At 48.1% G+C, this 14,006-nt stretch overlaps 1 protein-coding gene across 10 annotated transcripts in view; it reads right to left on the bottom strand.

Annotated features, from left to right (window-relative positions):
- The window catches only part of SEMA4B (semaphorin 4B), a 73,774-nt gene that overhangs the window by 34,024 nt on the left and 25,744 nt on the right, over positions 1–14,006 (bottom strand). For 3 of the 10 annotated variants that reach the window (XM_019718025.3, XM_019718026.3, XM_088789361.1), the window contains one exon: positions 13,215–13,282. The exons of 6 other annotated variants lie outside the window; for them this stretch is intronic. In XM_019718025.3, coding sequence (XP_019573584.3) covers positions 13,215–13,244 — 30 coding nt within the window. In that variant the 5' untranslated portion in view covers positions 13,245–13,282. Of the gene's footprint in view, positions 1–13,165; positions 13,283–14,006 lie in introns of all 10 variants that reach the window. One more of the 10 variants, XM_088789362.1, reaches the window with a different exon arrangement.

Below are 14,006 nucleotides of genomic sequence, written 5' to 3'. Positions count from 1 at the left end.
ATGCAGTTCTGTAGGCACACACCTGGCACACGGTCAGATCTCCATAATGGTAGTATTGTTTACGGTAGGAGGCAAGTGAGAGTAGCAGAGCCACCCTGCACGAAACCACCCACGGCTCCGCCCCCGCAGTGCTGCGGCTCTATGTGCAATGGGCAGCGCTGTGCTAGGGAGACGAAACCCGGAGATGTGCAGGAGGGGAGAGATACGGTTATAAATATAAACATCTAGCATCTATCAAGTGACCTTGGCTCGTCCCCCATCCTAAACTCTGCTGTCTTCCAGGAAAGCCACAGTGGCTCTCTGGGCGGTTCCTGAAACAACCAGTCTGGGCATGGAAGTAGCTGAGCGCCGGAGCTGGTGGGTCAAAAGGCTAGAGAAACCAGAGGTACATGCCAGCATCTTCCCTGGCCACGCTAGGCTTAGTGGCACTGCTCCTCTGCCACACCCCTCCCTTCCAGACGGAGCTGGGTAGGGAGCTGCCCTACTCCCCGGACAGGCCTCCCCCATAAAATGAAAGACGCGATGATTTTGTCTGTCTGCAAAAGTGAACATATATTTACTACAAAAGAGTTGGAAAACAGAAAAACACAATGAAAAACATCACCCATAATTTCACTCTACCCAGAGACCAGCAGTGTTGATATTTGCTAAAACTTTTTTTTATTTATAAAATTTAGACGTAAAGTGCACAAGACTTAAACTTACTGGTGTTACTATTTTGGTGAATATCCTGTCTCTTTTCTGGGCAGTTATACATTTGTATCTTTTAGAAAAAGGATTACTTAGTACATACTCTTTTGTAGCCTTTCCACAGGAATGTAGTACACATTTTCACCAAGTTTCTATTATTAGACATTTAACTTGTTTCTAATTGTTCATTATGTAAGTGATGCCCAGATAAGCATCCTTATCAATAAGCCTTGACACGCTTCCTCAATTACTGCCTTTTTCTCCGTGTGCTTCCTTCCACCTCACAGCCATCCAATTAGGAGCAAAACATACTGAGTTTTATAGCTAAGATAGTGGACCTCTCTTGTGTGTAACTGGCTGTAGTAACCATCGTGCAATCAAGTTCTCGGCTCTGGCTTCCAAACAATGCTGGGGGCTGGGGGCTGGGGGCAGGAGGATGTGCTCAAATTCAATACTTTCAAGTTCCCGAACAGAACCCAGAGCTCGTGGCCGCCTCCTGGGGAGCACAGGCTGCAGAGAGGAACTCCTGCAATCTGCGCCTTCAAGGCGCCTCAGAGCTCCAGGGGCTTAGGCCACCCGGACCCATTCTGTCCCCAAACCAGCCCAGAGCCATCAGGAAAACAACGTTCCCTCCCCTCCTTTTCTCTCCAGGTCATCCTTCTTCCTTCTTTTCTCTCCTCCCTTTTCCATTCCTTCTCCCTGTTCCCTTTTCCTGCCTCTCCTCCTCCTCCAACCTTCTTCCAGCCTCCCACTGAAAAAAGGGAGACACCTTTAATATTGCAAAACAGGCCTTATCTTCCCTGCTATTGGTCCCCCTCCTCCCCACCCCCTCCCTTCCTGGCTGTGGACCCCAGGTGCGGAGAGGCTTGAGTTAATCCCCTCAGTTTCCAGCACGCATCCCTGTTGGTCTGCACCAGGTCCCCTGAGGAACGGAGCTGTTCATTTCCTTTCATCCTGTCCACTCCCCGACTCCCTCCCCTATAGGCTGTCGCTCTAAGGCGGTGAAGATACATGCTTTTGTTCCTATGCGTCCTTGCCAAGGGTGTATTGTAGAATTGTATACATGTGCTTTTTTTTCTTACCTTTTTATTTTGAAATAATTATAGAGCCACAGAACATTACAAAATAGTAAGTACAGAGTGTCCCATGAACACTTCATCCAGCTCCCTCAATGGCGACATTACAGAACGTGCAGTACTCTAGCGAAACCAAGAAAGTGACATTCGTAGGTATAACACTGTCAAATAGACTAGAGACCTTATCATTCCATTTCACCAGTTTTCACATGCCCTTATTGTATTTGTGTGTTTGTGTGTGTATGTGTTTGTGTGTGTGTGTGTGTGTGTGTGTGTGTGTGTATAGTTCTATGCTACTAGGACTTATGAATAGATTTGTGTAACAACCACCACAACTGAGATACAGAACTGGTACTCTTTAGAGTCACACTCCGCCTACTCAGGACCCTGTGCCAATCTCTTCTCTACCTCAATAGTTTTGTCATTTTGAGAATGTTATATAAATGGGACCTTTTGAGGTTGGCTCTTCTCACTAACCATAGTGCCCTTGAGATACACCCTGATTGTTGTGTGTACCTTTAGTTCTTTCTTTTTTATTGCTAAGTGGTAGTCCATGGCATGGGTATACCAGAGTTTAACTATTGGCCCTTTGAAGGATATTTGGGTTGTTTCCAGTTTTTGACTGTTACACACAAGGCTGATATAAACATTCACATACAGGTTTTGTATGAACGTAAGTTTCATTTCTTTGGGATATATGCCCCAAAGGTATCATTGCTAGGTCTTACGGTAAGTACATGTTTAGCTTTATATAAGACATTGCCACACTATTTTCCAGGGTGACTGTACCATTTTACATTCCCGTCAAGAACGTATAAAAGGTCCAGTGTCTCTACATCCTTGCCAGCATTTGATGTTATCGCGTTTTATATTTGAACCGTTCTAATAGGTGTATAGTGATATCTCATTGTGGTTTTAATTTGCATTTCCCTGATGGCGAATGATATTGAGCATCTTTTCATGTGCTTAGTTGCCATCCATCGCTTCTCTTTGGGGAAACGTCTGTTCAAGTCTTTGGCCCATTTTCTAATTGGACTGTTTTGTATTTTTAATTAATGGCATAAACGGCATTATGTTATACTAATTCTACTTCTTAGTATTTTTATTCCGCAGACCCATCCATGCTTTCTGGGTACCTCTGATCTACTGCTTCTAGTTGCTGCATCGTACTCCAAGGTATCCCATCTACTGCACCAAGAACAGACCCCCAAATGCCCCACAACTCCCCACACCCATAAATAACTCTGCAGTGAATGTCTTCCTGTCTCCCACCTTATGGGCCATGTGAGAATTTCTTTGAGTTTATTCGCAGGATATGACCCCATCCACATGCCCACCAGCCAAGGACCCTTGCCCCCTCCCAAATCCTGGCATTATCCAGCTGTCTAATATTTCCAGTCTAAATGTTATAAACATAATGACATATTTTAAGAATCAACTTTACCAAGGTATAATTTACTACAATATTTTAACACATTTTATGTGCACATTTTGATGAGTTTTGACAAATGCGTACACCTATAAACACAACCCAAATCAAGATAAGAAACATTTCCATTACCCCCAAAATTTCTCTGTGCCCTTTGCCCTCTGTCTCCCCTCCCTGCCCCCCACAACCACAAATCTGATTTCTGTCACTGTAAATTACTTCTGCCTGTTCTAGAACTTCATTTAAATGGAAACACAGTATATACTATTTTGTGTCTGGCTGCTTTTCACTAAGCATAATGTTTCTAAGAGCTATAGCAATAGTTCATTCTTGGCCAACAGGCATATGAAAAGATGTTCAATGTCACTAATCATCAAGGAAATGCCATTTAAAACCACCTCACACCTGTCAGAATGGTGTCATCAATAAATCAACAAATAACCCGTGCTGGTGAGGGTGGGGAGAAAGGTAACCTTCATGCACTATTGGTGGGATTGTAAATTGGTGCAGCCACTATGGAAAACAGTATGGGGGTTCCTTAAAAACTAAAAATAGAACAACTATATGACCTAACAATTCTGCTTCTGAGTATTTATCCCACGAAATCCAAAACACTAATTTGAAAAGATATATGCACCCTTATGTTCACTGCAGCATTATTTACAATAGCCAAGATATGGAACCAACCTAAGTGCCCACTGATGGATGAATGGATAAAGAAGAGGTGGTACATATGAACAATGGAACATCACGCAGCCATAAGAAAGAACGAAATCTTGTCATTTGCGACAACGTGGATGGACCTAGAGGGCATTATGCTGAGTGAGATAAGTCAGACGGAGAAAGAGAAATACCAATGATCTCACTTATATGTGGAATTAAAATTGAAACAAGCAAACAAGCAAAACAAAAAGAGTCATAGAAACAAAGAACAAAGATGCCGAAGGGGAGAGGGGGTGAAGGGATGGGTGAAAAAGACTAAGAGAAATAAGAGGTACAAACTTCCTGTTATAAAATACACAAGCCAAGGAGATGTCGTATACAGCTCGGGAATATAGTCAATAATATTGCAATAACTTGGCACCGTGACAGAGGGATACTTAGGGTAGTGATCACATCATAAGACATATACGTGTTGAATCATGACGTTGTACAGCTGACACTTATATACTATTGTATGCCAACTATACTTTAATAAAAAATGATTCATTCTTTTTTATCATTGAGTACTTATTGTGTGAACATCAGTTTGTTTCGCCTATGGATAGACTTTTGGGTTGTTTCCAGTTTGGAAGTTTGGGGCTACTCTCACTAAAACTGCTTTAATGTGTATTGCCCTGATTTCTAATACATTTAACATCTCCTCCTGTGTTCATTAGCTTTTAAATTTCTCCTTTTGTAAATCAACTACTGATTTCTTTGCCCCTTTTTCCCCACGTGAGTCCCATCTTTTTCCTGTTGACTTGCAGAAGTTCCTAATATAGTCTGAATCTAGGTATTAGTCCCTCGTCAGGTTGAGAAGTCCCAAATACAGTCTCCCAGTCTTGTCACCTGTTAATCTGGTCACTGTATCTATCCTTGGGCAGAAATCTTTAATTCTGATTAATAAAACTAATCGATTGTTTTGCTTTATGGCTCATGCTTTCGAAATTTTATTTAAGCAATTCACGCCTGCCCCAAGGTCACAGCGATACTTGTCAACATTTTATATTATTAACTTCATGGTTTTCTGGACACATTTAGGTTTTAACCCACACAGAATCCACTTTTTCATGGGACGATACATTCAGGATTCAGTTTTCTTTCTTTCCATAAAGGGAAACAGAATGTTTTCCCCCAGCACCAAATTCCTGTGGGTCTTAAACTTGAGCTTGTATCAAAATCGCCAGAAAGCTCATTACAGACGATGGCTGAGCTCCACCCAACTGACTCAGTAGGTTTGGGCAGTTCCTGAAAATTTCCATATCGAGTAAGTTCCCAAGTGCGAGGTGGTGTCACTGCTGCAGGTAGAGAAAGCACATGTGGAGAACCACTGCCACCAGCTGAAACCTTTCACGTCATTGACCGCGTCTCTGCCCCATGGCACCGTCCCTCACACCCTGTACTTCCCCGGCTTCTCCACCCGGCCCCTCCTCTGCCTCCCCCAGCTCTCCCTGGACACAGGGGAGGAGCACAGCCCCTGCCCCTCCTGAAAAGGACTCTTCCTTCCTCTGGGCAAAGCCCTGCGGTTGTCCTGGCCACTCCTCTTAGTCCCTGGAGATTTTGGCTTGCGGCCCCCAGTCCTTCTCTCCACCCACAGCCCTGTCATTGTCTTGTGACTTCAGCATCCACGTGGAAGACACGTCTGCATGTGGTTTCTTAGGTCTCCACTGACCTCCCACCCCACCTCCACCACTGCCGTTCCACCAACAGCGACGGACAGCTCCATCGCCAAGGCCCCAAACTCCAGCACCCCGGTCTGGCCGCGATCTGGTTCCACACACCCCCTCGGACCCCCCTGGACCTCGCCAGCGTCTCCACCTTCTCCCAGGCCATTGCCTTCCCTCTCTCCATTCCCTCCTAACCCAACGTGGAGTCCACAATCCATTTCAACAGCCGTATTGCCTCAGTGCCTCACTTCCCTCGCCATTGTGTGTCCACTGTCTGTCAAAAGCTCTGGGTAAACCACAAGCTCTGGGTAAGCTCTGGGGACAGCACTCAGGGGGGAAGGTCCCACTGCCATCCAGGTCGGCAGTCTCAGAGGCCCCCCAACCCCGCCCTGCCGGCCCACTCATTTCTCTGGTCACCTCTCTGTACCACTGTCTGCAACAACTCCCCTAAACTTTCTCCCTTCTCCCCAAATTCCAACACCCTCCCTTTACTTCCCAAAGTAGAAGCCACCAGATGAGGTCTCCTTTATCTTTCCCGTTTGCACTGAGAGAGACCCAGGCTACTTTCATGAAAAGGGACAGGTAGAAAACTCGCCAAAACCGGGTTACGAAAATAACAAGAATGCAGTTATCGTGAACGTTTAAACACAACATATGAGCGCTTTTAACAGCCCCATGTAAATACAGTGGCGATCTGTATGAATACATTTTCGGATGACATCTGAATTCTAAATCCGAGGCCCTTCCCAAATGTGAGACGCAGCTAAAAGGACCCTCCTGGGCCCCTGACAGGCTGCACCCACTTGCAGCCCTTCACCCTTCCCTTCCTAGACTTCCTCACGCCAAACAGTGCTTCTCTGTGCTGGGTGCACACTGGGATCCCTTGGGGTAGCTGGCTGCACCTACAGAGCATGTAAACGTGAGTCCCTGGGGGTGGGCCCCACACGGCCATCTTTTAAAGCTCCCCAGGAGATTCCAGCTCGCAGCAGAGGTTCAGAAGCTTGCCCTATAGGAATCGTACCTCCTCCCCCCATTCCTCCACTGTACTTTGTTTCCCTCTCCCTCCCTCCCTCTCCACTGGTTTATTTCTAAAAGCTTTGAAGCATGCTGAAGTCTCTCCCACTTAAAAAACTTTTTTGTTTTTTGTTTTTTTGTTTTTTATACACACACATTCCCATCCTGCAGCAAGCTCCATCCCACCCTAGGGCTCTTATCTGGAAGGTTCTCCTCCAGTTTCAAGCTGTACCTAGTTCAACCCTTCGCACTGCTTCTGGAACCTTCATATGTACACACATCACATGGCTGAGCTTGTTAAAATGCAGATTTAGATACAGGAGGCCTGGGGCAAGGACCAGGACCAAGGTCCTGCATTTTCACAAGCTTCTTTCCGGGTGACGCACATGTGCTCCAACTTTCAGCAGCAAAGCTTGAGCCGCTTGCTCATACAGCTTCCTGGAAAAGCTCCCCTGACCTTCCCAAATGAAGTCCCCCCATCAGGCCCTCCCAGGACCTAACCAGTTGTACTGAGATTTGCGATCGCAATTACTGGGTCACAGTCTCCTCCCCCCATGAACGAGGGTTCCACAAAGGCACGTGATGTGTCTAGCTGGGTGTCCTTGGCCATTGTGTTGCCGGAGCCTCTCACAGTGCCCGGCACATAGTAGGTGCCCTATAAACACCTGTAGGATGAATGATGGAGCACATTGCTCTGTCAAAGGAGCAGCTCCCCTTCCAGCCCTGACATCCGGGCCCTCCAGCAGGGCCTCCGCTCAGGGCTGGCCGAGCTGCTCCCTTTGTTCTCCTGTCAGCCCCTCTCCTCTAGGCCCTCTGTCCTGTGGCCCAGGCCTCCTACCCTTGACACTGGGAACTGAGAAAATGACGCAGGAGATCTCTGGGCTAAATGTCTCTTCTGTGCTTCCAGGCGTGATCTACGTCCCCAGACAACCCGCAGGAAAAGAGGCCCCACGGATCTTTCCAGTTTGTTGGAAACTGATCCCTTTTGTTGTTGTTGGGAAGGGTTGTGCGGAAAGGGTTAAAGCACTTAGAGACAGCAAAGGACCTCCCTCTGGCCCTCCCTGACAACTCTTGAGATGCTCTGCAAAAGGTCAGATGTTTCCAGAATCTCAACAGACTGCCTGTGTCTGTTTAAAGGGAAAGAAGAGTCCCTGGCCCCCTGCCAGCTCTCATGGGCAGTTGCCTGGTGCTGGGGCACACGGCCAGATGCTTGGCCAGAGCACCCCCGCGCTCCCCTTCCTGATGGCCGTGGGCAGGCTGGAGTTCTTCAGACCCCAGCCTGGAGTCCCGCTGGCCTAGGGCAGGCTGGCACCCGACAAGCAGGGCACACCACCAGGCCTGGGGCCTGCGAAGCACCAGGAATGATGAGGGAGGGGGCAACTCCCTGTGGACACTAAGTATTTTCAGCCGGAAGGGACTATGTTCTGACCTGTCATTTCAGAGATGAGGCTCAGAGAGGGGCGGCTGTGATGTCGTGTAGAAAGTCCTGGAGCCGGAATCAGGACACCTGGGTTCAAAACCCAGCTCTGTCACCATGAGCTGAGCTGTGGGGCCTTGGGCACAGGGTAGGTCCTGTCTGTGCATCTGTAAACAACAGGTACACATACCAGCCACCTCAGGGGACTTGCCCAAGGTCACACACAGCACAAACCAAGGTGCCCTGATGCCCAGTCACAGCCCCAGTCCCCTCCAGATGCCAGCAAATTACCTGGAGCACTGACCGATAATAAAAAGTCACAAAAGACACATTTAAATAACCTTTGTCTTTCATTATGCAATCTTGTTCTTTATAGAAAAATTAGAAAATTCTGACAAGCACGAAGAAAACAATTCATATCCCCATCTCCTGGAGGTAATAACTGCTAATATTATGACACTTATCCTTTCATATCATCAAAGTATATATAATTAATACACTTTCTTAAATAATGAGATCATAGGAGATATATAGACGATAGATAGATACGTAGGTAGGTAGGAAGGTAGGTAGGTAGGTAGATAGATAGATAAATAGATAGATAGATATTTCCTATCACTGAAAGGAAGCACTTCCCGGCCTCCCTTTGGCGTGTCCGAATGGCCAGCGCCCCTACTCTTGCGCTTTGGGGCCATTAGGAAGGAAAATCAGGGGGACGAGCACAGCAGTGCGATCCCGCCACAGCTGATCTGGTAAGGAGCCGGCTGCTAGGTGACTTAGGGGCCGGGAGGCAAGTGACCACTGCGGGGAGAAGCTGGACAGACGGAGGGCTCCGCGCCAGGCAGGCGGGCGCACGGTCATCTCGCTACTCAGAACAGTGTGTGAGTCACCACTTATGAACTGGGTATTTCTGGAGTTTTCCACTTAATATTTTTGGACTGTGGTTGCCCGTGGATAAGGGGGACACACACACACACACACACACACACACATACACACACACACATAAAATACATAAATTGGGATTCAAACCTAGGTCTCTCTGACTACGAAGTCTGTGTTATATTTTCAAATGACCGTAAACCTACTACTACGTACACCAATGGAAACAGAAACGCCTGGCACGATCCAGCTGGTTCGGGACGGGAGGTCGGGATTGCCAGGGCTCCCCAGTATTTCCAGCTCTCTTCTTGCTGGGCACATGGAGCATTAGATACTCTCTGGACGTTAGATGTAACCATGCGGCTTGCTTTGGCCCACACACTGTGAGGAAAAGTGACATGTGTCCCTACTGGGGCCAGTGTGTGGTTCTCATGCTTTCTTCTTGTGCAATAGGGGACCCTGGAGACCTATGTTGGGAGGTGGCATCAGAAGCTGACAGCGGTGCCATGAGGACCACAAATAGCTGAGCATTTGCGAGCCATGTTGGGAATAAAGCACGGACAAGAAAGCTTTCTTGTTTAAAGCCACGGAGATGTTTAGAGGTGTCTGTTACCACAGCACAATCTAGCCGCCCTGACTGAGGTAAGTGGTGATGGGGGAGTTTCGTATGTTAGTCCACATTTTTCTGTAGTTTTTATCCTTTTACGATGAGAAGATATCCATTTACAATTTAAAAAATAAGAATCATACTGCACATTCACACAAATGGGAGCATACTGTAGACACACTGCTATGCAACTGCCCTCTTTTTCTTAAAACGGACCATTTCCTGTGTCACTGTACATATAGCTATCTCACTCTTTTTAACAGCTGCAGAATATTCTATTCCCTGGGCATCCCATAATGCGTTATAACTGACCGCTATTGACAGACATGTAGGTTATTTCTGGTTATTCACAAAATACATACTCTGAACTACGGCTAGACTGTTGCAACATTTATGGAACAGGAAGTACTGATATTTATTTTCCCTTTTATTTTCTTATTTGGCAGTTTACAGTCTGAGCTCAGCACTCAAGAGTGGTGTGTGTACCTCTTAAGGACAGATGAATAAGCCAAGCGTACCCACACCCTTCCCAGAACATACGGGGGAGTCGGCTGGTGGTACCTGTGTGTGCCTGCGTGAAGCTGGGGGCTGGCCCCGGAAGAGCTGGACCGGGAAGCACACAAACATACAATCTGGGATGGACCCTGACTCATCGGTTCAGACAGATCAGTTAACGGCTCTGAGGGATTTCTGACTCATTGACAGTCACACATAAACAAGTAGGAAGGTGTCTCATTTGTCCTCCTTACAGGAATATTTTCAATGCCCCCCAAGCAGAGGCTCCATCTGACACAAATCCTACATTCTCAGTGTGATTGGACTGAAAACAATGGTCATACATCGATCGAGGCTTCTTCCTGTTTCTTTATTTCTAGTCAGTGGCTTTTTTCCTGATTATAAAAGAACTGCTTGCTCCTTGTAAAAAAAAAAAAAAAAAATCAGACAATATCAAAAGGCATAAAGAGAGTGAAAATCACTCAGAAGGCCGTCATCAGAGATGCTGCCACTGGCATTCTGAAGCACAGCCTTCCAGACTGTCTCTTTGTGCGCCTGCACCCACACACGCATGTGTTTCTAAAGTTACCAATACGTCTAGACTTCTGTCCTCCTTTGGAGGAGCTGCTGTGGGTTCCGTCATATGGACGCAGCCGGAGAAGCATCTCATCGCCTCCCTCTCTGCTGTAGGTCGAGCAGGAGGCCACGGCAAGACGTAATAAGCCCTTAATGAGCGTAATAAAGGGATCTGAAGATGGCATTATGATTTTAACATTTTACGCCATGAAGAACGCCATCTTCCGAGCAGCTGGGAGGGAATTTGTATGCAGGTGTGGGGAGGGAGAAATACCCTGCTTGGGTTAGACCAGCTGGTTCTCCGGCTCAGTTCCAGACCCGCCTTTGCCACTTTCCTGGTGGAAAGTCCCTTCCCCTGTCTGAGCCTCCTTTGCAGTTGGGTACGTGTGAAGCTGGGTGCGCTGTATGACTGTGTCAAGTACTGAGCACTGTGTACTAGGTTCTACCTAGAAGCACGGCTGTAATTCCACAGCAGAAGAACAGGGAAGAAACTGAGATTGCTCAGCCATGAAAGAGGGCAAGAATTTTAGAGTTTCCCTGGCTGAGACTTAAAGGTAACACATAAATCACAGAGCCCTAGAAAATTTGAGAGCAGGAAAGACCCTCAGAGGTCAGAGTCCTACCCTCTCATGCAGCAATTTCGATTCTGTTTATGTCGATGACACGACCTAATGGAAAAATGGGTTTGATGTGGGGATTTTCTCTTTGAGGGCGTTCCTGGAGGCCTGGAAATGGCCTAAGACTCCAGCTCTAGCCCTGGTCCTGCGCTTGACTTCAGGAACTTACTAAGTTCCGTAAGCCTCTGGGCTCCTCAATTTTCTCATCTGTGAAAACGGAGCTCCTGAGCTTGCCCTACCTGTCTTACAGGTAGGTCAACGCCAGGTGCAAATGAGGCACCACGTGTGAAAGTGTTTGGGAAGTCTAAAGTGTTTTCACTCCAGCAATGCCGCCTCATCCCAGTTCTGGCCCACTGCCCAGAGCAGAGAGGCATGATGGGAACAGACATTGCAATTTACATGGGACTTACGAGGGGATCTACAGAGAGCCCCTGAGTGCCAGGTACCGCGCCAGGGCTGGGGAGACAGTGGAAGGAAAGACAGATAAGGCCCTTTCCTCATGGCGCTTTGATTTCAGTCCAGAGGTGGACAACAAAAAAGGGAAACAATAAAAACAAGACACCTTCAGAGAGAGGCAAGGGCTCCGAGTGAAACAAAGCAGGATGAGGGTGATGGAGAGGGACAAGGCAGGGGTTAGTTTTGGGGGTGACGAAAGAAGGCTTCTCTGAGGACATAACACCTGAGAACTAAGGCCTGCGTGACAAGGAAAGCCATGCCAATACGTGGAGCACAAAGTGTCCCAGAGCACGGGGACAAGTGCAAAAGCCCCGAGGCAGGAATACACTCCTGTTCAAAGAACTTGAAGCTGGTGGCTTGGAGTTGCAGCAGGAGAGGGAGGGCGGGGAGGCGGGTGTAAGCACGGAGAGATACAATCTAGTTGGTGTTGTACTAAGATCACCACCCTCCATTGGGTTCGCAGTTCCATGCTGGGCGCCCCAGAAAAATTTTAGGGCTTGCAAGAGCTTTATCTACGAACCAGCCCAAACGTCTAGAACCTCCGTACTTGCACAACAGACACAGAGAGAAAGGCAGCTTGCCTAGGGTCACCCTACTGCTCCATTCCTGGGTTGATCCTGGCCCATGAACCCCAGTCTCTACCCACAAGGCTACCCCAAAAGGGGAGCATGGGAGGGGGTTCACTGAGGCCATAGAGCTGGAAGGGGGCCCAATGTCCCACGGCTTCCTGCTTCAGCCACTGAGACCCCTGGGCTGAGTTCCAGAAAGGAAATGCATCACGCGGCTGGGCCAAGCCTCGCCCTCCGCCCTGGGCTGGGGGGGCAGGGAGGAAGGGCCACTCCATGAGCCCAGCCTGCCAAGAGCAACCTGATCGAGCAGGAAACGGGCCTTCAGCCAGACAAAGCACCATGCGAGCACCTGGAGCCTTTGTTCCCTTTATTCCCGTGGCAAACTTTCCCAGGCACCTGCAGTGGGGCCTCTGCAGCACCTGGGCTGAGAAGGGGCTCCCACAGGGATCTGATTCTCCTGCAACAGGGAGTGGCCTGACTGGTGACCCTGAGGGAGGTCTCCTGGTATAACAACGGCAACAAAAGCGTCCCCCTTTAGCGCTCTTACTGAGAGCAGGCGTCGTTTCATTTAACCCTCACCACAGACCCATGAGGCACATACTGTTACCATCCCCATTTTACAGGTTAGAAAACGGAGGCACACGGGGGTAAGGTGACCTGTGCGAGGTCACACGGTATAAGGACGTAAAAACAGTATGGGCTTTGGACTCAATGAATCCCACCCCTATTTGCGTCTATGACCTTGGAAAAGACGCACATTTTTACCAAGCCTGTCATCTGATTCTGACCTCAGAGGACAGCTGGGCAGATGAAATGATTTGTGGCACGCAAAGCCTCTGGCACGTGGCTCCCTATCCAGACACGTCTCGCCGTCCTCCTCCCCACTTCCCACAGCTCTGTGACCTTGGGCATGTGACCATCTCTTGGCCTCAGTTTCCCCAGCAAAGAAATAAGTACAATCATATTACCTAACAGGGCTGTTGAAAGCCTGGAGCTCTTCTGAGAGGAATGCCTCACCTTCTGAAACGGACACTCTCCGGAGACCATCCGACGACGACGCCATTTTACAAAGTTGCCTTCATTTTCTACCAAAATAAACAAAGAAACACAAATAGAAAAACCAGTCGTAGAGCCATTCCCCACCGAAGACAGAAAGCTATTACTCGCACTGCTGGGCTCAGAGGATTTTCTCAGAAGGACAACCAGAAGTGACAACCCAAGTCCTAATATGGCTACCAGAGTGCTTTAGAGTTCCACACCCTGAGATAAGACAAATGACCTCATTCACAGCAGCCACGACAAGATGGACAGTTGTAGGCTCATGGAAAGTGGAAGGAAGAATCACCAGGGATTCCAGTAAAAAAAAAACAACCTTCCTTTTCCTAGAAATCGGCCAATATTTGTCAGCAAAGACAGCATGGTGCGGCACGTAAGGTCCCTGTCCCCAAGAAGACGAAAGAAACCTGAAAACGTAAGCGCCACCCTGTTGCAGGCCTGTCACAGGGTGGTGGTCCCAGCTCTTCCCAATGGCCCTGTCTGTTTCTCTGACCCATCTTTTGGGGATCAACTGCTCCTTGTCTAGTCCAAGTCTGCCATTCCCGTCGGGGCTGCAATCGTCCTCCATCACTGCCCCTGGCCACAGGGATTGCTCCAAGGGAAGAGGGTGTGATACAGAAAACCCAAGCCTATCAGAGCTTTCATTAGAATTTAAAAACCGGAGCTGGAGAGAGAAACCCTATCCCTCTGGGTCTGCTCAGCTTGAAGATGGGACTCTGAACCGGCTGACAGACATTTTCTGGGTGGAGAAAG

This window comes from Rhinolophus sinicus, chromosome 13 (assembly GCF_057876585.1).
Source record: "Rhinolophus sinicus isolate RSI-liver-muscle chromosome 13, RSI-T2T, whole genome shotgun sequence".
Classification (NCBI taxonomy): Eukaryota; Metazoa; Chordata; class Mammalia; order Chiroptera; family Rhinolophidae; genus Rhinolophus; species Rhinolophus sinicus.
The sequence above is the reverse complement of the archived record's forward strand: the minus strand, read 5'-3'. Positions and strand labels throughout refer to the sequence as shown.